Consider the following 27,072-nt stretch of genomic DNA (forward strand, 5'->3'; position numbering starts at 1 on the left):
TGCTCTCCCAGGTCCTAGTCTGGCATTCAAGCCACAGCACCATACTGGTTCTCATGTTGCTTTTTAATCTTTCAGAAGCCTTTAATGTACTTGGCTTATAAAAGGTAAAGGTAAAGGGACCCCTGACCATTAGGTCCAGTCGTAGACGACTCGGGGGTTGCGGCGCTCATCTCGCTCTATAGGCCGAGAGAGCCGGCGTTTGTCCGTGGACAGCTTCCGGGTCATGTGGCCAGCATGACTAAGCCGCTTCTGGCGAACCAGTGCAGCACACAGAAACGCCATTTACCTTCCCACCGGAGCGGTACCTATTTATCTACTTGTACTTTGATGTGCTTTCGAACTCCTAGGTTGGCAGGAGCAGGGACCGAGCAACGGGAGCTCACCCCGTCGTGGGGATTTGAACTGCCGACCTTCTTATGAGCAAGCCCTAGGCTCTGTGGTTTAGACCACAGCGCCACCCTCATAACTCTGGTTATATAACTCACCAGAGACTTACCTGGTAGCGGCAAGAGGCAACTGCTACAATTTCCCACGGTCCTTCATAGCATCATTGGCCCAGGAGCATTGTGGGGGAAGTCAGCTTCTCAACAGTCCTGCTGGCAGGTAAATCTACTGCTGAGGATTCTGGGACAGGTGTTGGTGTTGGCAGACCTTGGCAGGGCACAGAGGGCACCTGCCCAAGGTTGCAGGGAGCCAAAACCAGGGCCTTAAAAAATATACAGTGGACTATTTCACTTGCTTGATAGAAATGTGTATTCTGCTCAGTCTTTGCGGTGGGTGGGTGTGAACCAACATTCATGCTGCTCAGAGAAGACCCATTGAAATTAAGGAAAATGACAAAGTTAGGTCTGTAAATTCTAAGGAGTCTACTGTGAGTAGGGTTAATGTTGGGCACAACCTCTAAAGTGGTATACATGCACAACAGAGGGAATCTTGGAGAAGTTCTGTGCATATTGAAGGCATAAATTTGGAAAAACCTTCTGAGTCCATGCCCTTTCCTAGGGTTTTATATTTATTTTATTAGATGTATATCCTGCCTTCATTCCATCATGGAACCCCACCATTTGTGGGGTTCTCAGGCACAAACCAGACCCAGACCAGTGATTAACACATGTCTCCAGATCGTGTTGATCCTAAATATGAAATTCAGTATCTGAATAGTCTCGGCTCTCTTCCTTTAAAAAAAAATTAAAGCAAGGTTTCTAGTCCTCAAGGTTGTCAAGATAGGCTTGAAAGTGTACATGGAATATGTGGTGAACATCTCAGCCAGAAGGGAGTCCTGAACAGGATTATCAGCAGTCAGGGTTGGCTGGGGTACTGCTTTAGAATCCTGCATAGCTCCTAAAACAGGCGAGATACTGCATAATAGGTGTGCATTTTGCAGTGGATTTTCAGTGTCTTAAAAACGACTTCCCAGTTTCTCATTTTTCTCCTTCTTGTACATGCCCCACTCTGGCAACATCTTGCCATCTTCCAGCTTGCTGGACAAGCTTGCACACTCTTTTATTCTCCAGTCAGGGGTAATGATTTAATTGGGAAAGGGAATTTCTCCCCTTCTCCTGCAAAGGCTGACAGCTTAGCCCTGGCCAAAGGAGCCTTTCTCCTTGACAACAATACTGAGATCCCAGCTGAAAGATACATTTGTAGGTTTTGTTTCGTTTTTTTAAAAAAAGCCTTTCAGATGAGAATAGCAGCCTTGTTCTAAAGCTGGAACACTTTGCTAATGGCTCTGGCTCTGGGATCCTTCTTTGGCGCCAGAACTGGGGAGAAAGGAGAGGAGAGGTGGCTGTCCCTCCGCAGAAATAAAACGCTGACCTCCTTCTGTTTGCTTGCCAGGCCCTAAGGCACTATTGATACCCAGTCACTATTTATCTAGGCCTAAACTACCTCCAGGCCCAGCCCACCTATGAGGTGGGGTGAAGCCATTGCCTCAGGTGGTAGAAGTCCTCAAGGCCAAGGTGTACCCACAGGCTCCCTGCTGCCTCCAGCGCCAACACTGAAATCTCGCAAGATCTTGAGAAGCACGCGGGATCTCACGAGATTTCTGCAACATCTTGCCGGAAATCGGCACCAGTTCTGATGCCACTTCTCCACCACCAGCGAGACGGGCGGCAGGGTAAGGCGGAACTTCCTGTTTCGCCCTAAGTGGTGAAATGGGACATGCCACCCCTGTCTACCTTGCAGGGTTGTTGTGAGCACAAAATGGGATTGGAGGCTGCCCTAGAGCTCCTTGGAGGAAAAATGAGATGTTAGTAAAATACATAAAGTATTAGCTTAGTCTGTATTATTCATGTGTGTGCTGTATTAGAAAAAAGTGGGGGGGGGCATATATTGCCACTCTTTTTGGCTAAGAAGGGCACAGCAAGTAATCAGAGCAGTGCAAGCCATCTTCTGGATCTGGCGAGTCCAGAACATCTCTGGCTGCGGGTGCAAAGCCTCTTTTCCCCACAATGTACTGCGTTTCTCGTAGCTACAGCTGACTCTTTTTTCTTTTCTTTTTTTGAGCTGTTGTGGAAAATGCATCCTGTGGGGCTGTTGGGAGTTGTAGTCCCAAACCACAAAGTGAAGTCTGTGCTCAGATGATCAGACAAGTGGAAAGTGTTTGAATAAAAATGGTCATTCTAACATTCTGCCTATTTTTGTTTGCCATATTATTATTATTATTATTATTATTATTATTATTATTATTATTAAGACGGGCTGCATGAGGTTTTTCTTTTTAATGAGGTTTGAAAAGGTGAGAGGCCATTGCTTTACAAGGACACCCACTCTCGGTCAACCTGACTTTGCCTCTCCAATTTATGATTAGAACTCAGAGCCCTTTCCCCCACCCCTCCTCTTACCTCTCCCGCAGGGCCGTCTATTTTGCCTGCTACTCCAAAGCCAAGCAGCAGTTCAATAACATCTTTGTGCCGAACAGCAACATCGTCCATGTCTGCTCAGCAGGTTCTGCAGGTTTGTAATCCTAATCGAAAGGGATGTAGTTTACCAGCCAGCGCTTTTTATCAAGATGCATTGAACTGTGCCTCTATTGGGACCAACCAGGCTAAGGGGTTGGCAGCCTGGCAGCCTCAGGGTGTGGGTGGGAAGACCTTTTTGGCCCAACAGGCTGGATCTTTACCTCCTCCCCCTCCCCGCAACAGGATAACTTTGACAGGTGGGTGGGACCATCCACCTTGCAGTCATCTGACATCAGAATGCTAGCCGAGGCAGGTAGAATTGACTGGCGAGCAGCCTGGCTGCAAGTCCATTGTTATCATTAAATTTATTACTCACTCTTCACCAGCAGATCCCAGGGCAGGTTACACTTATTTAACATTTAAAACAGTTAAAATAGACGACAAATCACAGCTACAAGGTGGGCTCTGAAAACTCGTGTCTCAGGTGTCAAAAGCCAGGGTAAAGAGGTGCATCTTCAGCATTCGCTGGACGCTGTACAGCAATGAAGTCAGGCACACCTTTAAACTAGGAGTGAATAAATACAAGGCCAAATTCTAGATACAATTGTAGAGTTGGAAGGGACCACAAGGGTCATCTAGTCTATCCCACTACAATGCAGGAATCTTTTGCCTAACATGGGGCTCAAACCCACGACAATGAGATCAACAAGAGTCTCACGTTCTGCCACAAAGCCATGAGATCATGCTTGGTGTTGGTGGGCTGTGTATTTCATTTCTCAAATTTATATCCCGCCCACGCTCCCAAAGGAGCCTGGGGAGGTAGACACTTGTGTAATGAAAAAGTACAATTAAAAATAAAAGTGTATTTGAAAAATGTTAAAACTTTTGAACCAGGTGTAACCAAGTCATATGTTTGGGTCGGCCTTTCAAAACAGGAAAGGCGTGCTGAAACGAATGAGGTTAATTTCCCTAGTTATCACTTCCAGGTTTATTTATTTAAGGATTTTAAACAAACTGCTTAAAAAATAAACCTCTAAGCAGTGTACGTTAAATATTGCACCGAGTTTGGCTTTGCCTAACTGAAGCCATGTTTCCTTAATTTTGCCTGGTGTGAGAGTGACTTAAGAGAAGTGAAGTCTTGTTTGAACATTGCATGTATGTTTGAACGGTGCACGATCAGTCCAGTGGCCCATCTATTCCAGCATCCTGTTCCCAACTAGATGTCTGTGGGAAACCAGGAAGCAGAAACTGAGTGCAACAGCAGGGTTCTCCCCACATGTGATTCCCAGCTACTGACTTCCTCTTTGCGAAAACAACAGTGTGTGAAAAGGGGAGCAACAAGAATCAAACAAAGAGGACTGCTCAGTTTCCTGCTGTCTCTCAAATAAGGGAGGTGCCTCCCTTTCCAGTTCACCTGTGTCCATTTCCTTTCTTTCTGTCTTTTTTTTTTTTTTGCATTGGATCAGAAGTGCCGATCTCCAGGCCCAGAGCAGCTGTGTGTGTATTGCAGCCGCTCTCCAGTTACACAAGCTGCTATCCAGCTCAAGCCAGAGCAGAGCTTGAAATAAACCAAGTGTTACATGGGCCGCTTACATAACTTTGGAGACATGTGCCTTTCTGCAGAAAGCTACTGGGAAACGCGGATATACATCTCTATTAATTTGATCTGGCCATTTTTCCTGCTCAGTTGGTTTTTACATGTTTCTACCGCGTGTATGCAAATTTGCAGTGGTTGATGCAAATAATTGCCTGGCTTCCTGTTAACAGCTGAGTGCTGCTGCTCAGAGGGAGAGCACTTGTTTTGCATGTAGAAGGTCCCAGGTTCAATCCCTGTCATCTCCAGGTCAGAAATGACTTTTTACCTGCAGCCCTGGTGAGCCACTGCCAGTCAGTGTAGACAACACTGAACTTTAGGGACCCAGTGGTCTGACTCCGTATAAGGCAGCTTCCCATTTAAATCAGTCCTTTATGCAGAACCATGAGGACTACTTTATTTTTTAGCAGGAGGGCCTTTAGCTCCGCGGTGGAACACCTGCATTGCATGCAGAAGGTCCCAGGTCCAACCCCCAGCATCTCCAGATAAAGGCTGGGGTACAAGTCCACAGAGCCACTGCCAGCCCATATAAACAGTACTGTGCTAGGTGGACTTAAGAGCCTGATTTGGTGTAAGGCACCTTCCTGTCAATCCCTGGGGTCTGTTCCCCCCCCCAAAAAAAAGATCAGGTAACAGGTGTTGGGAGAGATCACTTGTATGAGACTGTAGAAAAACACTAGAATCATAGAATCATAAGAGTTGGAAGAGACCACAAGGGCCATCCAGTCCAACCGCCTGCCAAGCAGGAAACACCATCAAAGCATTCTTGACATATGGCTGTCAAGCCTCTGCTTAAAGGTAAAGGGACCCCTGACCATTAGGTCCAGTCGTGACCGACTCTGGGGTTGCGCGCTCATCTCGCATTATTGGCCGAGGGAGCCGGCGTATAGCTTCCAGGTCATGTGGCCAGCATGACAAAGCCGCTTCTGGCAAAGCAGAGCAGCACATGGAAACGCCGTTTACCTTCCCGCTGTAGCGGTTCCTATTTATCTACTTGCACTTTGACGTGCTTTCGAACTGCTAGGTTGGCAGGAGCTGGGACCAGGCAACGGGAGCTCACCCCGTCACAGGGATTCGAACCGCCGACCTTCTGATCAGCAAGCCCTAGGCTCAGTGGTTTAACCACAGCGCCACCTGATGGCAAGAATGCCATCAAAGCATTCTTGACATATGGCTGTCAAGCCTCTGCTTAAAGACCTCCAAAGAAGGAGACTCCACCACACTTCTTGGCAGCAAATTCCACTGTCGAACAGCTCTTACTGTCAGGAAGTTCTTCCTAATGTTGAGGTGGAATCTTCTTTCTTGTAGTTTGAATCCATTGCTCCGTGTCCGCTTCTCTGGAGCAGCAGAAAACAACCTTTCACCCTCCTCTATATGACATCCTTTTATATATTTGAACATGGCTATCATATCTCCCCTTAACCTTCTCTTCTCCAGGCTAAACATACCCAGCTCCCTAAGCCGTTCCTCATAAGGCATTGTTTCCAGGCCTTTGACCATTTTGGTTGCCCTCTTCTGGACACGTTCCAGCTTGTCAGTATCCTTCTTGAACTGTGGTGCCCAGAACTGGACACAGTACTCCAGGTGAGGTCTGACCAGAGCAGAATACAGTGGTACTATTACTTCCCTTGATCTAGATGCTATACTCCTATTGATGCAGCCCAGAATTGCATTGGCTTTTTTTAGCTGCTGCATCACACTGTTGACTCATGTCAAGTTTGTGGTCTACCAGGACTCCTAGATCCTTTTCACATGTACTGCTCTCAAGCCAGGTGTCTCCCATCCTGTATTTGTGCCTTTCATATTTTTTTTTGCCTAAGTGTAGTACTTTACATTTCTCCTTGTTAAAATTCATCTTGTTTGCTTTGGCCCAGTTGTCTAATCTGTTAAGGTCATTCTGAAGTGTGATTCTGTCCTCTGGGGTATTAGCCACCCCTCCCAATTGGTGTCATCTGCAAACTTGCTCAGGATGCCCTCAAGCCCATCATCCAAGTCATTGATAAAGATGTTGAATAAGACTGGGCCCAAGACAGAACCCTGTGGCACCCCACTAGTCACTACTCTCCAGGATGAAGAGGAGCCATTGATGATCACCCTTTGGGTTCGGTCAGCCAGCCAGTTACAAATCCACTGAATGGTAGCATTGTCTAGCCCACATTTTACCAGCTTCTTTACAAGAATATCATGGGACACCTTGTCAAAGGCCTTGCTGAAATCAAGATAGGCTATATCGACAGCATTTCCTTCATCTACCAGGCTTGTAATTCTGTCAAAAAATGAGATCAGATTAGTCTGACATGACTTATTTTTCAGAAACCCATGCTGACTTTTAGTGATCACAGCGTTCCTTTCTAGGTGCTCACAGACCGTTTGCTCAATGATCTGCTCTAGAATCTTTCCTGGTATTGATGTCAGGCTGACTGGGCGGTAATTGTTTGGGTCAGACTAAAGTCAGAGTTGATAATGTTATACCTGATGGGCCAATGGACAGGTGATCTAAGGTATTATCGCCCACCCTTTTTCCTCTGCCCCAAAGCCACCTCTGTTGATCACATCCAGAAGTGGACAGATGGCTCAACAATGCCACCTAGAGCTCCTGCATAGGTGGTACACACACTTTCATGTATAGATGTTATCTGAATTTGTAATGGCAGCTTGAGATGTTCCACCTGTCCTGGACACAACTGAAACCTACAGGAAATCAGGAAATGACAATGGGTGCTTTAAAAAATTGGAAGGGTGGATTTAGATTTGTGTTTAGTGCTGAGCACACACGCACAAAGACATTTGGATACCTACTTTTAAACTGGTTTTCAAAAAACTGTCCCCAGCAGAGATGAAAGAAACAACATTAAATAAACTATTTTCCATACAAGGACTGCAGGAGGTTATTCGTCTTTGAAAAATGGAAGCTTCTGTCAGGCTGTTGCTCCATCTAGCTCAGTGCTGTCTGCACTGGCTTGCAGCACCTCTCCAGGGTTTCAGGCAGGGAGTCTTTCCGAGCCCTACCTGGGATCTTTTTGCATGCAAAGCAGAGGCTTTGCCACTGAGCTACTTGTAAGTGATGTTCCTTGGATGTGCAAGAGATGCTTCTTCTCAAGTTAGAGCTGTATATTATCTACAGCAAGCATCCCCAAACTGCGGCCCTCCAGATGTTTTGGCCTACAACTCCCATGATCCCTAGCTAACAGGACCAGTGGTCGGGGAAGATGGGAATTGGTAGTCCAAAACATCTGGAGGGCCGAAGTCTGGGGATGCCTGATCTACAGTTTTATTACGTGCGCTTTGTGATTAAGCGGAATAAAAACCTTTCTAAATCTTTGTAGTTATTGGTTTGTTTTGTCCTTACTATGTATTTTGTGTTTTATCTTGTATTTTTATGCTGTGAACCACCCTGAGATCTTTGGATGAAGGGCAGTATGCATATTTAATACATACTTGAAATACATTTAATACATACTTGAAATACGTGAGGTGGTACCTCCTGCAAGGTACCTGCTGCAGCAGAAAAGGCACACATCTTAAAAACCAAGATGCTTCTTGATGCTTCTTATCCATATACAAACTTCTTGCAGACTACAGTGTTGTTGTTGTTGGTGGTGTTGTTGTTGTTGTGAAGATTTGTATACCTCCCTTTATTTGTAGATAAAACACGCAAAATGCATAATAAAAATAAGAACAAAAACAAACCCATAATCCCCCCTCCCACAACACATTTAAAAGGGCACTGGATGTCAATCAGCCTGGTGCCTAAAGGTGTGTAATGAAAGTGCCAGCCGAACCTCCCTGGGGAGAGCATTGCACAAACTGCTGCTGCAGAAAAGGCCCCATCTTGTGTTGACACCGCTTGTAGAGGAGGCACACAAAAAAGGAACTCAGGGGATGATCTCAGGGTCTGGGTAGGTTCATACAGAGACCCTGAGGTCTTGCGATCCTGAGCCGTTTAAGGCTTTATAGGTCAAAACCAGCACTTTGACTCGGGCCCAGAAACTACAGTAATTGGCAGTCAGTGCAGTCGATGACAGCCCTTTTTATTTAATATTTAATAGTTTTGTTTGCACAAAGAAATCTGCTTAGGAACACTGTAAGCTGTCATATACAACCAGGTTTGTACCATCGGTGCATGTAGTCCCAGGTTGGTCAATGCTGTGCCCTCCAGGTGGTGGGAGTGCAGCCCCCATCATCTCTTGAGTCCCAAGCTGCACTGACTGGAGCTGATGGGAGTTGGGAGTCTGGCAATATCTGGTGGGCCACAGGTTCCCCTTCCCATTTCTAAATAGTCTAAATAAAAGCCAGAGCAGATACTTGTGCTTCCTGCATAGTGGTCCTAGGAGCCTTTAGTCCAGGGTTGGGGATGCTGTGGCCCTCTGGATGTTTCTGAACTACAACTCCCATCATCCCTGACCATTGACCTAATGGGAGTTGTAGTCCAAAGTACATAGAGCTAGGATGGGGCCCCTGTGGCCCTCTGGGCTTTCCTGGACTACAACTCTGAACTACATCTCTGACCTTGGCCATGATAGCTGGGGCTCATAACGAGTTTCCCTGTCCCTGATTTGGTCCAATATCATCTACTTGTGTCTGGCATCTTACACGGACAGGGAGAGATCTTTCCACTCATTGCTAACCAATCTGCTTTAACTGACAATGTGCCCGGGACTTTCTGCAAGTGCCCTGTCACCAGGCTGCCTTTTTCCCGGCTGTCCTTTCCTTTTTCTCAGTGCTTTGACAAGTTAACCAATTTCCTTCTCCCTCATCTGTTTTGCAGCCTTTATCACAAACTCGCTGATGAACCCCATATGGATGGTGAAAACCAGGATGCAGCTGGAAAGGAGGTAATCCCAGGGGCTGAGCTGGTGAAAACAGCACCTAAGGGAAAGGAAGGTGTATTTGCAAAGGTTGCTCTGAAAGACAGGCATAGCTTGGGGGGGGGCTTTTCTGCTTGGGGGCTGCATCTCATCCTGGGCCGCTGTCTCCCTCAGCTGTGTCACCTAGGGGCAGCCACTCCACCAAGCTGCCTCAGCAGGAGAGATAGGCAGGAGAAGACTTCTTTCATCACCTCCTTGCCTTTGAACGGTGTCAGCTGGTCTTTATGGGAAAAACTGTTTAGAAACAGTTTGGATTTTGGTTTTCCTCTTCCCTCCCTGTCCACTTTCCCTTGTGTGCTGTGTGTGATTGTTTGTTTTTTAAGATTGAGAGCCTGCAAGTAAGGGGACTGTCTTGTTTCGACAGTGCATCAGCCACCCTAGGAACCGTTTTGACCGAAGAGTAGGGTGCAAATCCTCTAAATAAATAAAGAAATATAAAGTGCCTTTTAAAATTGGAATAAATGGATGGTTATTCATTTTTCGGGATGGAGGGTGATGGGAGAAATTCTGGGTTGCAGCTAATGCTGGTTCTACAAGAGTAAATTCATGACTGGCTTCGGAGTCTAGTCCTCGTGGAGTAGGACTAGAACACCTATAGACCATCGGTCACGTATGTTGATTCACGTAAGGTACTGATTGCTGTCTCTCTCCACCCCACCTGCCTTTTTGCATTCCAGAGTCAGAGGTTCGAAGCAGATGAACGCGCTGCAATGTGCTCGCTATGTCTACCAGACAGAAGGAGTCCGCGGCTTCTATCGGGGCCTGACTGCCTCCTACGCTGGGATCTCTGAGACCATCATCTGCTTTGCAATTTATGAGAGTCTGAAGAAGCACGTGAGCGAGGTCCGGTTGGCCCCTTCTCCCGCTGGCGGGACAGAGCGGAACTCCACAAATTTCTTCGGATTGATGGTTGCTGCTGCCATTTCTAAAGGCTGCGCATCGTGCATTGCTTACCCACATGGTACGTGAGCTGCACCCTTTGCTGGACTGGCTTCCATCCAGGCACTGACCTCCTTCAGTTCATCTTCCTGAGATTCCCTAAGCTATTTATTTATTCCCATTCATTCATTCATATTCAAGTTGCTAGCCCTTATGGTTGGTTGTACAACAGGGATGAGGAATCTGGTCCAGGCCTGGTGCCTGCCAGGGTCCAAAACTGACTGCAGGGCCATTTCCCCCAAACCACGCCCATCTGCCTGTCAGCTGATGTCGCTTGTGACATTTGGTCGGTGGAAGGGCAGGGTTGAATCCTGCATTTGCTGTGAACATCTGTTCTCAGAGCGGGTGGGCTGGCATCCAAACTGAGCAGGATTTAACCCTAGGATTTAAGCAGGATTTAAACCACAGCAGGGAACAAAACTGAGTGGGATTTAACACACACACCCCTTGCACACAAACACTTATTCACTGATGGGGGGTGTTAAATCCTTTTCGGATCAGCTGAATTTCTTGCAACCCCCTTCCTGATTTGGGAAATGGTTTGCATGGAACCCCCTCCTAAAAGCAATGGGGGCCAACTCGGTTTTAGCATTGCCTTGAGACCCATGTTCAGGACTTGAAAGCACCTTGCACCAGATATTATTGTGGAATTGCCAGTTTTGATAAGGATCTAGCCCGTGGAGCTAAAATGGTTCCCAACGCCTGCTGGGAGGTATGCTAGAAAAGAGGATGCGTGATACCTGGTTGTTTGGTAGGTGTGCCCTTGTCCCCTCTTGCAAAACAAAATTCTGCAAAAACAGCAGCCTATGCAAATACAGAAAGTTCATATTCTAAACTTGTTTCTTACAAGCAAAACAGTTTGCCACTACACTATACCAGCAGCTAACTCTCTGAGGAAAACTTGAAATGGGCATTGCAGGGGTATGGGCTAGATGACCCTTGAGGTCCCTTCCAACTCTTCAATTCCTGTTATTCCAACAGCTTTAATTTGTCTCTCTTTCCTACCCTAGAGGTTATACGGACAAGACTACGGGAGGAAGGCACCAAGTACAAGACGTTTGTCCAGACAGCGCGGCTGGTGTTTCAGGAAGAGGGCTACTTGGCCTTCTACAGAGGACTCTTTGCCCAGCTCATGCGGCAGATCCCAAACACGGCTATTGTCCTGTCTACCTACGAGTTAATAGTGTACCTGTTAGAAGACCGAGTTAAGTAGCCGACCAAGACTTGAATTAAAAAAGCACTCAGACAAACAAACAAAAAACTGTTAAAACTTCCACAGGCCAGTTTCTTCTCAAAGAGCCGTTTCAAACAGTCGGACAGGACTGGAGAGTTGGAAAAATCATGGATCATTTTGCTTGATAACGCGCTCTCTTTTAAAAATTTTATTTTCTGCTCTCTTTCTTTATTTTCCTCCTTAGGGGATTCATGCTTTCTGAAAGGTGTTGATGTTTAAATGTTAATAGTTAATTATTACATTTTTTTAACTTAAAAGAGACGAGGTTCAGAAATTAAAAACGACAAAACTAAATTAAAATCACTATTTAATTTACATAACACACCTTGGGTCGTTCATCTATTACCTCCACCCCCCACCCCAATGAAGCAAAACTTGTTGGATGGGATGTTTGGAAGAATTGTTGTTGTTGTTTAGTCGTTTAGTCGTGTCCGACTCTTCGTGACCCCATGGACCAGAGCACGCCAGGCACTCCTGTCTTGCACTGCCTCCCGCAGTTTGGTCAAACTCATGTCGTAGCTTCGAGAACACTGTCCAACCATCTCGTCCTCTGTCGTCCCCTTCTCCTAGTGCCCTCAATCTTTCCCAACATCAGGGTCTTTTCCAAGGATTCTTTTCTTCTCATGAGGTGGCCAAAGTATTGGAGCCTCAGCTTCACGATCTGTCCTTCCAGGGAGCACTCAGGGCTGATTTTCTTAAGAATGGATAGGTTTGATCTTCTAGCAGTCCATGGGACTCTCAAGAGTCTCCTCCAGCACCATAATTCAAAAGCATCAATTCTTCGGCGATCAGCCTTCTTTATGGTCCAGCTCTCACTTCCATACATCACTACTGGGAAAACCATAGCTTTAACTATACGGACCTTTGTCGGCAAGGTGATGTCTCTGCTTTTTAAGATGCTGTCTAGGTTTGTCATTGCTTTTCTCCCAAGAAGCAGGCGTCTTTTAATTTCGTGACTGCTGTCACCATCTGCAGTGATCAAGGAGCCCAAGAAAGTAAAATCTCTCACTGCCTCCATTTCTTCCCTTTCTATTTGCCAGGAGGTGATGGGACCAGTGGCCATGATCTTGGTTTTTTTGATGTTGAGCTTCAGACCATATTTTGCGCTCTCCTCTTTCACCCTCATTAAAAGGTTCTTTAATTCCTCCTCGCTTTCTGCCATCAAGGTTGTGTCATCTGCATATCTGAGGTTGTTGATATTTCTTCCGGCAATCTTAATTCCTGCTTGGAATTCATCTAGTCCAGCCTTTCGCATGATGAATTCTGCATATAAGTTAAATAAGCAGGGAGACAATATACAACCTTGTCGAACCTTGGAAGAATAGTATTTTGTAATCTCAGAAGAGGCTTCACAAACATAGAAATTGGTGCCTAGTATGATTTCACACAGAGAGAGTCTTGGGTTTGCTTTTTTAAAAAACAAAAATCAAGTCTCTAGACCTGATGTTTACGGTAATAATATTAGCTTTAAGCCGTTATGGGGACCCTGTGGCCCTCCAGATATTGCTGGCCTAGATTAGGAACTCCAGGTCATCTCTGGCCATTGTAGTCCAACATATTGAGCAGGGATGGGGAAGCTGTGGGTGTTGCTGGAATACAATTCCCATCGTCCCTGACCATTGGCCTTGCTGGCTGAGATGGGATCTGGAATCCTAGAACATCTGGAGGGAACGTTTTATGACACCATAGTGTTTGTAATGGCTAAATGGAACCCTCCCATGTTCAGGGTTATTTTCATCATCGCTCCCATCTAATAGCAAAGTCAGCTGGACTGGTTTATAGTCAAAACAGGGCTGGCTGGGAAACAAGGAGACATTAGTTTGCAAAAGTCCAAAAAATATTGGGGGTAGAAGACTCAAAAGCGTACAGAAATGGCTTGGCGAGGACTGAGCGAGCTCAGCAGCCCACCAATCACTTAACAGATATAATATATACCTCTCTGGCATAGCTGCCAAGTTATCCCTTTTTTAAAGGGATTTTCCCTTATGCTGAATAGGCTTCCTCGCGAGAAAAGGGAAAACTTGGCAGCTATGCTCTCTGGGTGTCGTGGAACTGAAAATCCCATCATCCTTGCTGGCCAGGGCTGATGGGAGTTGTAGCTCAGCAAGAGCCAAAAGTTCCCCACACCCAACTTTTCATTCATTTATTCCGAACTGCACGGAATATATATTCTGTTTGGGGTTGGGGAGAATGGATAAAATCCTCTTGCCTAAGAGCTTACAGCAGACTGTTGCCTCCATCCCTTTCTTGTGGGTTTTCTAGGTGCCCCACTTGGACGGCTTTGAAAGAAGATTGAATGAATTCATGGAGGATATCAATGGCTACTCACCCTGGTGGCTACGGTCCACCTCCACTGCCAGAGGCAGCAAATGCTTCTGAATACCAGTGGCTGAGAACCACAGGTGGGAAGAGTTGCTGGTTGGGGTGAGGTCCTGCTTGCGGGGCTTCTCCCAGTGGCACCCATATGTGCTAGTGGGAACAAGGTGCTAGACAAGATGGGTCTCTGGGTGAGTGAACAGGTGTACATCCACAGAATCATTCTAGTCTAACCCCCTGCAATGCAGGAATCTCAACACGAGCATACATGACAGATGACCACCCAACCTCTGCTTAAAAACGTCCAAGGAAGGAGAGTCCACCACATCTTGTGGGAGTCTGTTCCACTGTCAAACAGCTCTTACTGTCAGAAAATTCTTTCTGATGTCCAGTCAGAATCTCTTGTTACTTGAATCCATTGGTCAGGGTTCTAGTCACACATTCTGAATGAATTAGTCAATTGGGTGGGGGTCAGGTTGCGACAGGGGCATCTAATTTTTCTTGACCTACCCACCCTCCTCTGTGCAGTTGCTCTACCTCATGCCTGGTGTGCCGGCCCTTGAAAGCTTCCCCATGTGGAAATGCATCCCCCTTTCAGTTCATTATAAGGCAGGAAAAATAAAGTAAATATATACTGTATACAAAACGGCCCAAGTAACTTTTTCTCAGAGTAGACCCACTAAAGTTAATGCGCATGACTAACTGGGTCCATTCATTTCAATGGGTCTCATCTGAGTAGGACTTAAATGGATGCAGCCCACATCATTTCCTTCCTCCTGAGTGTGCGGGGAGCCAACAACCTCTATGAGTCATTCCCACGATCTCCTTTTTTCTCTCCTTCCCGGTTGCCTCGACTCCGCGTTACCACCGAGAGGGAGTCGTGGACTGAAAAGGTGGGCGACCGGGGGGGGGGGGAGTGTTCGTGCTCGCCTCTGCTGCCGCCGCGTGAAAGGCCAGCATCGTGCCAGTCTGCGCGCGTGAATCAGCTTTTGAGAGGAGGGGAGTTTGTCCAAGCACGAAAAGCCAGCTTTAAAAACGGTCTTGCTTCCTCCAAGGTCCTGCCACAAGCACGGATCACGCATTTCAAAGGTGTGAGTCGTGACGGATATTTTCGATTTGCCAGCCGGGGGCGTGGAAGTCTCTTGCTTCCTTTTAAAATTTATTAGACTGAGCTGCTCAAGTTTTTTTTTTAAAGATAAATAAAGGGCGATCCGCTTGATTTTTGACGCCACTCTGGGTGAACACACATAAAAGGTTTGCTTATTTTCGTCATTATTCCACCATGGGGTGAGCAGTGCTCCGTACCCTGAATCGTTTGGATGTGCGCGCGTGTGCAAATCTCCCACTTCCACGTGCTGCGTAAAAGAATCGCCACCTCGGATTCCTTTTTCTTTCCCCGCGCCGCCTCCAGCCATGCTTAGCCGCGCCTCGTGCCGGTGATTGGAGGCGAGGCAGCCAGCGGCGGGTATATGCGAGAAGGGGGCGGATCGGTGCCTCCTGGAAGAGGAGGAGCGGCGGCGGCGGCAGTGGAGGGAAGGTCATACCGCTTTATAGAAAGAGGGGAGGAGAAAAGGAGCCGCTCCAATTTCCCGCTGTTTCTACTGAACCGGGCGGGGGGTAACGCTCTTGATCAACGCGTTCCGCCTTTGGCGCTTTTTATGGATTTGCTGTGTTATACACGACGCGCGCGCGGGCTCGCTTTCTTCTAATTGTTCAAAGCGTTGGAACATTTGGAGCAGAGGGCGCCGCGCGCGGCGGGGGAGTGAGGCGTGGAGGTGAGAAGGGAGCCGGGCGCGCGATTGGACACTCCGCGTTCTAAAGCGGCTGCTCGTTACTCAGCGTTCCGAAAGGCTCGGCCGAGCATTCCAATCCGCATCCGGCGCTTCTCTCCTCCTCCTCCTCCTCCTCCTCGCGCTCTGAAAGCTGCAACTGAACGTTCTAAGAACGCCCCCCCTCGACGCGTTCTAAGAGGAGGCGCCGTTCTTTCTTTGCTGAGCGCGCGGTAGAAACAGCCTTTTATTTTTTTCCCCTTCTCCTTTCGCGACCGCCCCCTCGCACGAGGGATCCGAGCAGCGGTCGTTGCAATTCCGTCCCCCCCCCCCGCTCCCTTTTCAGTTCCCTTTCCCTCCTCCTCCCTAAGCCTTTTTTCCCGCAGAGCCCAGCGGCCATGGAAGGAGTCGGCGCGCTGCTGGCCGGCTGCCCCACCGCCGGCCTGGCCGGGGGCCTGGGGGTGACGGTGTGCGCCGCCGCCGGCGGAGTCCTCCTGTACAAAATCGCTCGGAGGTAAGCTTTGCATTATTTTAAACGTAAGCGTGTCCCACGAAATTGCGATCGAGGCAGTAATAGTAATTATAATATATATAAAAGATCCACCGCGGATTAAGCTGCCTCCAGGAGGCGAGCATGCTTTGGGAGGCCCAGCGAGGCAAGCTGGGCGGGGTTGCCGCCTTAAGCCTTCGGAAGGGGAGCGACCATGCTTGAGACTCTCCTCCCTTTGATTTGAAATGCCGGGATCTTCCTGCGGGAGGGCGAGTCTTTCCTCCCGCCTCTTTGCTTCTCTTGTTTCTTTTTGGGAGAGAGGAATATATTTTTAAATGTCCGGGGTTTTTTTCGGGAAGGGGGAGGTGAAGTCCCGCCCCCTTCCGGAGTCAGGAACCGCTTGTAGAAAAGGGTGCAATCCGAACGCGTTTCAATGAATGCTGAGTTAGCTTTATTAAAAAATGACCACAAAAGTTTTACAGTGATGAAAGACGGAAGCTGTCTTTTAATTGAGGCGGAACTGACAACCTACCTATCTCAGTGTTGTCAGCACGGCCTGACAGGTGTGTCTCCACGCTCTACCTGGAGAATCCGTTGGGGATTAAACATGGGATCTTCTGCGTGCAAAGCTGATGCTCTTACCACTGTGCTCTAGCCCCCCCCCCCAAATAGAGCCAAGATTCTAGTCTTCGTGGTGCTGCATAAAAGCTGCCTTGAGTCAGACCCTTTGTCTGTCTCGCTCAGTAATCTTCTACAGTGATTCCAAGCAGCTTTCTAGGGTTTCAGCCCTTCCTAGCCATACTGATTGTATATTGAAATTTACACGGTCCTGTGTTGCTCAGTGGATTTAAACCGGAGTTGTGAGCGGATAAGCATATAAGGGGTGGTTGTGCACAAGAAGTGCCCTTGCAGTATCCCTGTTCTCTCATCTTTGTTCCATGTCCAATACAGTGTTAGAAACTCAGATATATAAGCTTGGCTGTGCATCTTGAAAGCCTGCTTAAAAGTTGGGTCTAAACCAACCTTCTGTGGCCCTTGAGATGCATGGGACTACAAATCTCATCATCCCAGCCTGTGGGCGATGCTGGCTGCGGCTGGAGGCAGTCTTAGGAACTCAGATACATAAGGTAATCACCAAATAGCACCTTAAACCTGGGTTGCGGTCACCACAATGTAATGTCTGGGCACCTTTTTCCAGTGAATTGTTATTAAAATTTATTAATTTCATTTCTATGCCGCTTTGCATCTTAGAAAACAATCTCAAGGTGGTTTGCAACACATTAAAACATCAAACCAAACAATCCAGACTGAAACAAATTCAAGCTTTCGGGAAAATATTTCAGATCCTTCTCTAGGTGACATTTTGCTTTCCCCATACTGTATTTATTTACCTACGTAATTTATAGAGCTGTCCTGTCACATAGCAGCAGGACTCTAGGAAGCCAGTGTGGTGTAGTGGTTAGAGCAGGAGTCAGCAACCTTTTTCAGCCATGGGCCGGTCCACCGTCCCTCAGACCATGTGGTGGGCCGGACTATATTTTTTGGGCAGGCAGGAAATGAACAAATTCCTATACCCCACAAATAACCCAGAGATGGATTTTAAATAAAAGCACACATTCTACTCATGTAAAAATACCAGGCAGGTGCCACAAATAACCCAGAGATGCATTTTATATAAAAGGACACATTCTACTCGTGTAAAAACACGCTGATTCCCAGACAGTCTGTGGGCTGGATTGAGAAGGCGATTGGACCGCATCCGTCCCACGGGCCTTAGGTTGCCTACCCCTGGGTTAGAATGTCAGACTAGGACCTGGGAGGTTCAAATCCCTCCTCGGCCGTAAAGCTCACTGGGTGACCTTGGGTCAGTCATGGCCTCTTAACCTACTTTACAGGGCCGTTGTAGGGATTAAGTGAAGAGAAGCGTGGACCATGTAATCCTTGGAGAAAAAGGTGGGATATAGTTGCAGTAAATAAGTGCTTCTGCTTACCTGCTTTAAAAAGTTGGAGAGGCCAGCTAGATGGTGTTAGTCGCCAACCTGGCATCCAGACATCTGTCTCCACATGGTCACAATTGGACCCAGCAGCAAAACACACCTGGTGCCTGGCTAATTTCTAACACTGGAGGGTGTCAGGTTGGCGAAAGCCCGGCCCAACCGTTGGATGCTTTGGGTAACATTTTGCTTCTGTGGGTCACTGTGGACATAAGAAACTGTCCAGGTGGACACAAGCTTGCTGATCCCATAAGGACTGTGATTCTCAAACTGTGCCTTGAGAAAGAAGTTGATGAGCCTGAAATGAGTAATATGCCCTTGAAAGTTTCCTAAAGAACTTCACATTATGGGGTGACATACAAATGTTGTAAATAAATACAGTGGTGCCTCGCTTAACGAATGCCCTGCTTAACGAAATTTACGCTTAACGAAAGGTTTTTTCTAGCGGAGGTTGCCTCGCTAGACGAATTCGTTTTACAAAAAATTCGTCTAGCGAATCGCTGTTTCCCATAGGAATGCATTGAAATTCAATTAATGCGTTCCTATGGGCAAAAAAAATTCAATGCATTCCTACGGGATTCGCTAGATGAATTTTTCGTTATAAGAAAAGACCCGTGAAACGAATTAAATTCGTCTAGCGAGGCACCACTGTAAAACAGTCTAGAGGGGCCTGCTTTGAACTCCAGTGAAAACTGACTTGGTAATTCTGCTGTTTCTGAACTAGATAGGCTTCAGTCAGTCAGTCACTCCCAGTTGCAGAGCCATGGCAAAGTGTCCTTGCTTATAGGGTTGTGCTTCTGTATGAGTTGCTGTTCTGGGCTTGCCTCCTTCCAGTCCTAGAATCCCAAGGTGAGCAGTGTATACAGAAGCATGGGGTGCTGGGAGGAAAATAGAACACTTTTTCCACACACACACCCGATGTGTAAGATTGAAATGTGCTTTCCAGTTATAATAGTTCCTTTGCTGCCAGAGGTTTAGGAAGAGTAAGACGTTCTCAATGGAACCAAGTCAGGTTTTGTTTTTTATAGATTGTAGAGTTGGAAGGTGTACCCCAAGGTTCATCCCTTGCAATGCAGAAATCGCAGCTAAAGAATCTATCCGACCTCTGTTTAAAAGCCTCCACTGAGGGAGAGTCCACCACCTTCCGAGGGAGTCCGTTCCACTGGTTTGCATTCTCTCTGTGTGGAAACACGTTATTGAAAGCCACGTCCTCTGCTGTTGCATGTTTCTAATTGAATAAAGTGCCCCCTGAGAACAATTTGGGTCTGTGCATTTTTAAATTTTTATTGTTATAGACCTGCGTTGGTTCTGTGCTAATTCACCTGTCATTGCTTCCCATGGTGGAGGTGTCCGGACTCGAGGAAGCTAGTAAATATAAGATAATAATTATTTCCTTACGTTCCCAAGGGCCATATTCCCTTCTGAGGGCCGCATCCTGGTATGGGTGGAGCTAGAGGCAAAAGTGGGCAGGGCAAGTAATGTAATTTCCTCCCCTTTCATCCAGCAGGCTTGTTTCTATAAACACACCTCTCCCGATCCTCCATCCAGGCAGGCAAAATCAAGAATTCAAGGCCACATTCCAGCCAGGCAAGAACACTCGAGGGTGCAGAGCAAGGCTCATGAGGATTCTGACTTTGGGGAGGGGGTTTTCTAAGGACCAAATCATGCAACCTGGAGGGCCACCCTTTACATACATGATAATTACAAGCTTTACAACAGCCCTGCAAGGCGGGATGGTAGCATAGGTAGGTTGGAGGCTGAAAGGGAGAGCGGTGACTTTAGTCAAGCCAGGGAAGTGGCGAGGTTTGAATGAGGTTCTCCTTCTGTCTACTCAAAAGGAGGTCCGTTGATAGTCATGATGGCTCCACAGTCAGAAGTAGCAATGCTTCTGAATGCCAGTTGCTAGAAACTGGAGGGGAGAGGGCTCTTGTGCTAGGGTCCTGCTTTTGCTGGTTTCCCACAGGCACCTGGTTGGCCGCTGTGAGAACATGATGCTGGACTAGCCACCAACCTGGGCTCTCAGAGGCTTGCGTGGGAATTTCAAAAAATTCTAGCAAAGCAGAGCTTAATCTGTTTTCAGTCTAAGCAGATGCTGCAATTGAGCGTTAAAATTCCCTAGGGAGAATGATTAGAGGAGACAGGCAAAAAAAGAGTGAATGGTTTTTTTATTCATTACAGGCAAAGGATCAGCCTTGAGAATGTCTCTGTTGGAATGTGAGGAATGCATTTCGTTTTGGGGGGGAGGTCTTTCTTGTAAGGCCGCTTTTCTCAATCTTCCTCAAGGGGTCATGGTGGCCGGACACTGCCTGAGCAGAACTTGGGAAGAACATTTTAAAATGTACACTGCCTTTTTTGTGACAAGTTAATGACTGCTTTCTTGCACTGCAACAGTGGCCCCCAAAGTTTTAATCCTTAAAATGCACCCCACCCCCGATTTTTAAAAAAACCAAACCACTTCTGGAATCATGTTACTCTTGCCTCTTAAATCTGGAAAAATATGTTTCCGTGTATTTCTCCATGAATTGTTATTTTGGTCACGCAGAGGTGCAGTGGATACTCTCATCTGGGTGTAGCTGATTCTGGCAAGGAAGGGTTACCCTCCCAACAGCCTTTTCAGGTAGGCTAAGTGACAGTCTGATTTGTCCAATGACACCCCCCCCCATTGAACTTCATGGCTCTGCAGTGTATTTGCCTTATCCAGGATATGTCTGACCTTGTACATCATCAGCGTACATCATCTGCGCTGCCTGCAAGTTAGTAGGGTTTTCGTTGAACTATGTTCTGGTCGTTAAATTTTGGCTCCCTGCTTCAGCTTTGTGGCCCAGGAATCAGGCCCAACCTTCGTAGTTTTGAGTAACTGGAATGCCGTTTGTAGGGCAAGCAGCTTTTTCCCAGATAAGAGTTTAATGTGTCTTTTATCAGCGCCTTTGCCTTTCTACAGTGTGTCCTTGAATTGTGATAAAACTCATTGCTTTTCTGGTTATAAAAATGGGTGGGTGTGTAGCTCTGGCTTTTGCATGACTGGAATATAAGCTTACTTTGCAAAGGGAAGAATCACATCCCTTAACTGCCCACCTCTGCCTCTGGCTGTGCTCATCACTGGCATGTGGCCCCCAGAAGGTTACTAACAAGGGATTGTGGCCCTCGGGCTGGAAAAAAGTTTCCCCTTCCTAGTTCTAAGATATGTGGTTCGCTGGGGGTTCATTGCACATGGGGAGGGGGCGCTAACTTCAGCTTTAAAGAAAATAATAATGTGAGGCATCAGTCTATCAATGGCTATTGATTATATTGATGAAATAGAACCTCCATATACAGAGGCAGCATACCTCAGAACCCCATATGCTGATAACAGATGCAGGAGTGTAGTAAAGGAGTGTAGGAGAGTATGCAATGCTCCTGAATTTCACGCCCTCTCCTGGACACAATGCTTGAGCAGACAGATTTGCAGGGCCTGTGATTTGCCTGCTAATCTCCATCTTGTCCAGACCAGCCACCCTCTTCTGCATTCTAAAACATCATTGTTTTTGTTCTTAATGCGTCTGTGGCCCCCAGATAGAGTAGGATCATGGAAATGGTGCCACGAGATTATCGCTTCTTCGTCTGAGAAAGGCACAAGCTGAGGAAATCTCCACGCTGCTCCCAATTTGACTGAAATGAAAGGCTTGCCATACACCCTTAATTTGAGGAAGCAGAAGGCAGAAGAGAGCTGAGTACTGTAGAGGCATCTGGAGCCTGAATGGCTGATAAGGCTTGACCTCGGTGGAAACTCTTGCTTGGACCTGTTTGTTGCTCTCTGCTATTTGTGAGGAAGAAAAGCCATCTCCTGGACAGCTTTCATGTAGAATCCAGTAAGATTGGCTACCGCTGTCCTGGTTTTGCTGTTGCGGTGCCTTCTGGATGTTGTCAGACTGCATGACTGCATCAGCCCTGAGCAGTGTAGAAACTCAGATATATAAGCTAGGCATCAAATGGCTACTTAAACCAGGGTTACAGTCAACCAAAATAGAATGCCTAGTTGCCCGTTTGGGGCCAGACAGCTCGAAAGTCATTTTCCCCCCATGCGCTTTGGGGTTCATGAAGTTTATTCTGATTGTGCAGATAAAATATAATGGATAGAATTCCACAGGATGTGTCTGAAAATAGTCACGCTGCAAGGATCCCCAGGCATGCACCTCCAGGTGGGGGAGACATCAGGTGCCATCCTGGCACCTGGTAGCCAGGTGCAAAGTGTGCTGGGCGAATTTAGAACGCTGGCCCTGACCACTCTCCATGCTGGCTGGAGCTGATAAGCATTGGAGTCCAGCAGTGTATATATAATATTCATTAAGTGCCCTAAAGTCCCAATTTAAACACAATGTTAAAAACAACTTGCGATTGCAAAAATAAGGTGGGTCCTAAAAGTGGAAGTCACGTGTCAAAAGCTCAGGGTTAAGAGGTGTGTATACAGTTATATACACACACATATATATACACACATAGAGACCCAGGTGGTGCTGTGAGTTAAACCACAGAGTCTAGGGCTTGCTGATCAGAAGGTCGGCGGTTCGAATCCCTGCAACAGGGTGAGCTCCCGTTGCTCGGTCCCAGCTCCTGCCAACCTAGCAGTTCGAAAGCACATCAAAGTGCAAGTACAGTGGTACCTCTACTTACGAATGGAGCTCCGTCCGCCATCTTGGATGCGGTTTAGATAGGATTTTTTCTACTTACGAATTTTTAGATAGGATTTTTTCTACTTACGAATTTTTTCTCCCAATGCATTCCTATGAGATTCGACTTGCAAATTTTTTCTACTTACAAATGTGTGTTTGGAACACATTTAATTCGTAAGTAGAGGTACCACTGTAGATAAATAGGGACCGCTCCGGTGGGAAGGTAAATGGCGTTTCCGTGCGCTGCTCTGGTTCGCCAGAAACAGCTTTGTCATGCTGGCCAGATGACCCGGAAGCTGTCTGCGGACAAACGCTGGCTCCCTCGGCCTATAGAGCGAGATGAGTGCCGCAACCCCAGAGTCGGACACAACTGGACCTGATGGTCAGGGGCCCCTTTACCTTTATATACACACATACACTGTTTAGCCCTTCTTAAAATAAGTTTTAAAAATAGTTCAGGTAAATTAAGTTGATTGTTACTGATGCTAAAAGGTGCCCCCTTCTGATAGATTAGTTGCCAGATTTGAAAGAAAAGTTAAGAGAGAGTGTGTATGACAGACAGACAGACAGACAGACAGACACACACACACACACACACACACACGGGTGTTCCCTCCTCTGAGTCTCAGGGAGAGGAAGAAGAATACCTCTTCTAAAACAATGCCTGTGGTGGCAAAAAGGGATTCCTTATTTGTGACTCCTGCATTGCTGGGAGTTGGACTAGATGACCCTTGGGATCCCTCCCTACTCTACAATTCTGTGCGCCCTAATGAAAATAGTTTGTTAATTCAAGACAGAAGGGTTTGTGAGGCCTAAGCCTGCTAGTTGAAGACATGAGCCCAGGCAGGAGGTATGCTTGGCTTGCATTGCAGCAGATGGATGTCCCAAACGTTCCTTTGGCTCCTGTTTGCATCAGCTGGGCCTTTGTGCTCCGTGGTGCTTCCGACAGCTGTAGTTCAAAGGAGCCCTTGTGCTGAAGTCATGTGGAAACAGATGGTGGAGAGGTGTGTTGGGTAAGGAGAGCGGAATTCCCATCTTGGGCAGCTGTGCTTGGCGGAATTTGAAGTCTTGTTTTGCCTGGAACAATACCTGGCACTATAGTATTGCTGCTACCGGTACTACTACTGTTGCTGTATTTATTTGTATCCCACTTTCCACCCAGATTGGAAGTCAAGGCGACTGACACAGAATAAAACAACATGGAGATGATGATGATGATAATAATAATTATTATTATTCTGCACCGCCCTTCATCTGAGGATCGCAGGGTGCTTTACAATGTAAAAACACAAAAATATATAACATCCCAAAAACAATACCATCCCATCCTGCACACACAGTTTAAAAAGCCATAGATTGTTTAATTAGCCAAAGGCCTAGGAGAAAAGGAATTTTTTTGCCTGGCAGCTAATGAAACGTATCAAAGATGCTTTGGGAAATACCTTGGCCGCTGACACACTTTGGGTGGAAGCAGCTAGATGGCAGCTTTTTAGAAAATGTATTATACTTTAAACACAAGATTATGAACTGACCTGGACCCTGCAATCATAATCTGAGGCTCCTCTTCATGAGAGGTCAAAACAGAAAGCTAGAAACATATAAAAGATAAAAGTAATTGATCTCTAATAAAAAATTTAAATTTTTTTTAAAGAAAACAAATCTATTAAAATACAATTAAAACAGCACAGCCCTATTAAAGGCCCTTTCCTTAAAAACCAGTCAATTCCCAAAGGCAGTCTTTATCTGCCAGTCGAAGGACAACAAGGAGGGAGCCAGTCGAGCTTCTCTAGGAAGGAGGTTCCAAAGTCTGGGAGCAGCCACCAAGAAGGCCCTTTTCCACATCAATACCAAGTGTGCACATAAGGGTGGTGGCAATGGCACTGAAGATCACACAGCCCAGGCAGGTTCATATGGGAGAATATGATCGTCCTTATAGACTGGGCCTAAACTGTGTTGGGCTTTATAAGTCATTAGCAGCACTTTGAGTTTATAGAGAGGAAAGCTGTGCTCATGCAATAACTAACTGGCATTTGGGTCACCCATAATTTTTATTTTTATTTTGCACAGCTTTGGCTCTGCATATGCACATACCCAAATACAAAACACATGCCCCCTACTTAAACTGGGGGGGGGGGGAGGTAGCTTTCATCCCAGGTCAGGTCTTTGATGGTTAGTTGGTCGCCAGTGGTAGAGTATCTCCTTTGCATGCAGAAAGTCCCAGGTTCAATCCTTGGCGTCTTCAGGTAGGGGTGGTGAAATCCTTGGGAGTTGCTGCTAGTCAGTGCAGTCTGACTCAATGTAATACAATTTCTTGTGCTCCTGTCTGAGATGGCTTGTTCACATGAGGCAAGTCACCCATTTCTGTAGCTGCTGTGAAATAAAAAAACCTTTATCATTATTATATACACACACAAGCTAGGCTTCTAAGCGCACTTTTCAAGCACCAAGGCACCATGGCCCAAAGTTTAATAAAAGAAATCCCATTAAAACATGAAAATATAAATGCACCTAATTAAAATAAACACTTAAAACAGTCCCATTTAAAATATAAACTCGCAGTTAAGATATGCAATTTAAAAATTCCATTATATATGACAATCCAGGGTAAACTTATGCAGTTTAAAAGTCATTTTGAAACAACACAGCAATTAAAACAGGTTGAGGGAGCAAGGGAATGTCTGTATGAACAAGTCTGTCTTCAAAAGCCTGTTCTTAGACTGTTGCTTATCTTTTTTATTAAAAAAAAAACACAAGGCAAATGAATCTCCCTCTGTCCAGAAGGGTTAAGCCCCAACAGCTGCTCATTTTGATGGGAAGTGTTTCATTCCAGTGCATAGACAGGCAACCTTTTTCTATTGAAGTTCTGCTTTTCACTTGTGGCTCTGCACTTTTACTGTTTACAGCTGCCCCGTTAAGCTCTCTGGCTTCGGGCAACGAATTCTTCCCTTCCCAGAAAAATATGGGAGAATCCCAGCCATGGGCCCCATTGCTCCCTGGATTGGACATCTCTGGCTTGTCCATTTTCTGGGTCTCCCATCTTATTTTTCCTTTTTGGCGGGAAAGGGGAAATTTTGGTCTGTTGCCTGGTAAAGAGAGGTGGGAGGATCTTGTGGTTGCAGTACTGTCCCGAATTGCTTCCAGGTCAACCTTCAAGCGTTTCTGGGGGTATGCCAAGCAACCGCAAGGTGCTTGCTTCGGTAACCGAAGTTGAGGCCTTTGACTGCTTGCTGCAGATGCTCAAGCGGGATGCCCTGTGTTTGCCGTGTACCATGGTGGAAGTTGAAGCAAATTGAGGTTGCCTAGCAACCACAGGGCATGACCTTTGAAAGCCTGCAGGAAGTGATTGGAAGGCAGTGTCTTGCGGTTGCTAGACAACTATTATTATTATTATTATTATTTTATTTTATTTAAAAATCTTTGAATCTCACTTTCTTCCCCCACCAGGTGGGCCTAAAGCAATTCCCGCTGTTAAAAAAAGCAAAACACCAACAGTGTACCTTTGAGCAGGAATTAAGAGCTTGTATCTTAACTAGGTCCTACTCAGAGTAGGCCCATTTGAAAATAAGGAACCCAAGTTAGTCATGCCTGTTAACTTTAGATGGGTCTACTCTGAGGAGGACAAGCTTTTGGTTAATGGCCATGAGTAACTTTAGGTCCGTTTGTGGAGAATGTAGTTGTGTGTGGCCTAATTTGCATATAAACAAGCGTATAAAAGGGTATATCAAACCACAGGTATTATTGTACGATTCTCTAAGCCTGGGGTGGGGAATCTTAGGCCAAGGAGACTAATGTGGCCCTCCAGGCTGCTCTTGTCTGGCCCTCGGAAATCTCTCCGCAACCCTCCCCGGCCCTGCTTCATAACTTCCTTGCTGTGTTTTTGCCTGACTGGAATGTGTCACATTGGGCCGCCTCCTCCCATGGCCCAGTGTGATGTATGCTTTTTTAAAATGCTGTTCCCCACAGGAAGAAACCCACCCACATGACCGTGAATTGCTGGTTCTGCAACCAGGACACCGTGGTTCCGTACGGCAACCGGAACTGTTGGGATTGCCCCAACTGCGAGCAGTACAATGGCTTCCAAGAGGTATGTTTCAAGGGGGGCACCTCGTAAAGCCTCTATGGCGAGATGAAATGGCGGTCAAGGGCCAGTGCTTCTCCCAAAGCAAGCTGGGTTGCCTCCAACTAAGGCCACATTCACATGTGTTTAAAGCGCTATGATGCCACTTTAAACCGTCATGGCTTCCCCTCCCCAATTTTTTTTATATACAGTGGATGCTCGGGTTGTGGACGTGATGCGTGCGGGAGGCATGTTCGCAACC

The 27,072-nt window shown here is 46.6% G+C and overlaps 2 protein-coding genes across 2 annotated transcripts in view; both read left to right on the top strand.

The window, feature by feature from the left end:
• The window catches only part of SLC25A33 (solute carrier family 25 member 33), a 29,527-nt gene extending 17,022 nt beyond the window's left edge, over window positions 1-12,505 (top strand). The window contains exons 4-7 of the mRNA XM_035120076.2: window positions 2,855-2,955; window positions 9,263-9,329; window positions 10,040-10,323; window positions 11,312-12,505. Coding sequence (XP_034975967.1) covers window positions 2,855-2,955; window positions 9,263-9,329; window positions 10,040-10,323; window positions 11,312-11,514 — 655 coding nt within the window. The 3' untranslated portion in view covers window positions 11,515-12,505. The remainder of the gene's footprint in view (window positions 1-2,854; window positions 2,956-9,262; window positions 9,330-10,039; window positions 10,324-11,311) is intronic.
• Window positions 12,506-12,583: 78 nt separating this feature from the next.
• TMEM201 (transmembrane protein 201) overlaps window positions 12,584-27,072 on the top strand; it is a 48,739-nt gene continuing 34,250 nt past the window's right edge. The window contains exons 1-2 of the mRNA XM_035118993.2: window positions 12,584-16,134; window positions 26,717-26,837. Coding sequence (XP_034974884.2) covers window positions 16,019-16,134; window positions 26,717-26,837 — 237 coding nt within the window. The 5' untranslated portion in view covers window positions 12,584-16,018. The remainder of the gene's footprint in view (window positions 16,135-26,716; window positions 26,838-27,072) is intronic.

Source organism: Zootoca vivipara, chromosome 6, assembly GCF_963506605.1.
Source record: "Zootoca vivipara chromosome 6, rZooViv1.1, whole genome shotgun sequence".
Taxonomy (NCBI): Eukaryota; Metazoa; Chordata; class Lepidosauria; order Squamata; family Lacertidae; genus Zootoca; species Zootoca vivipara.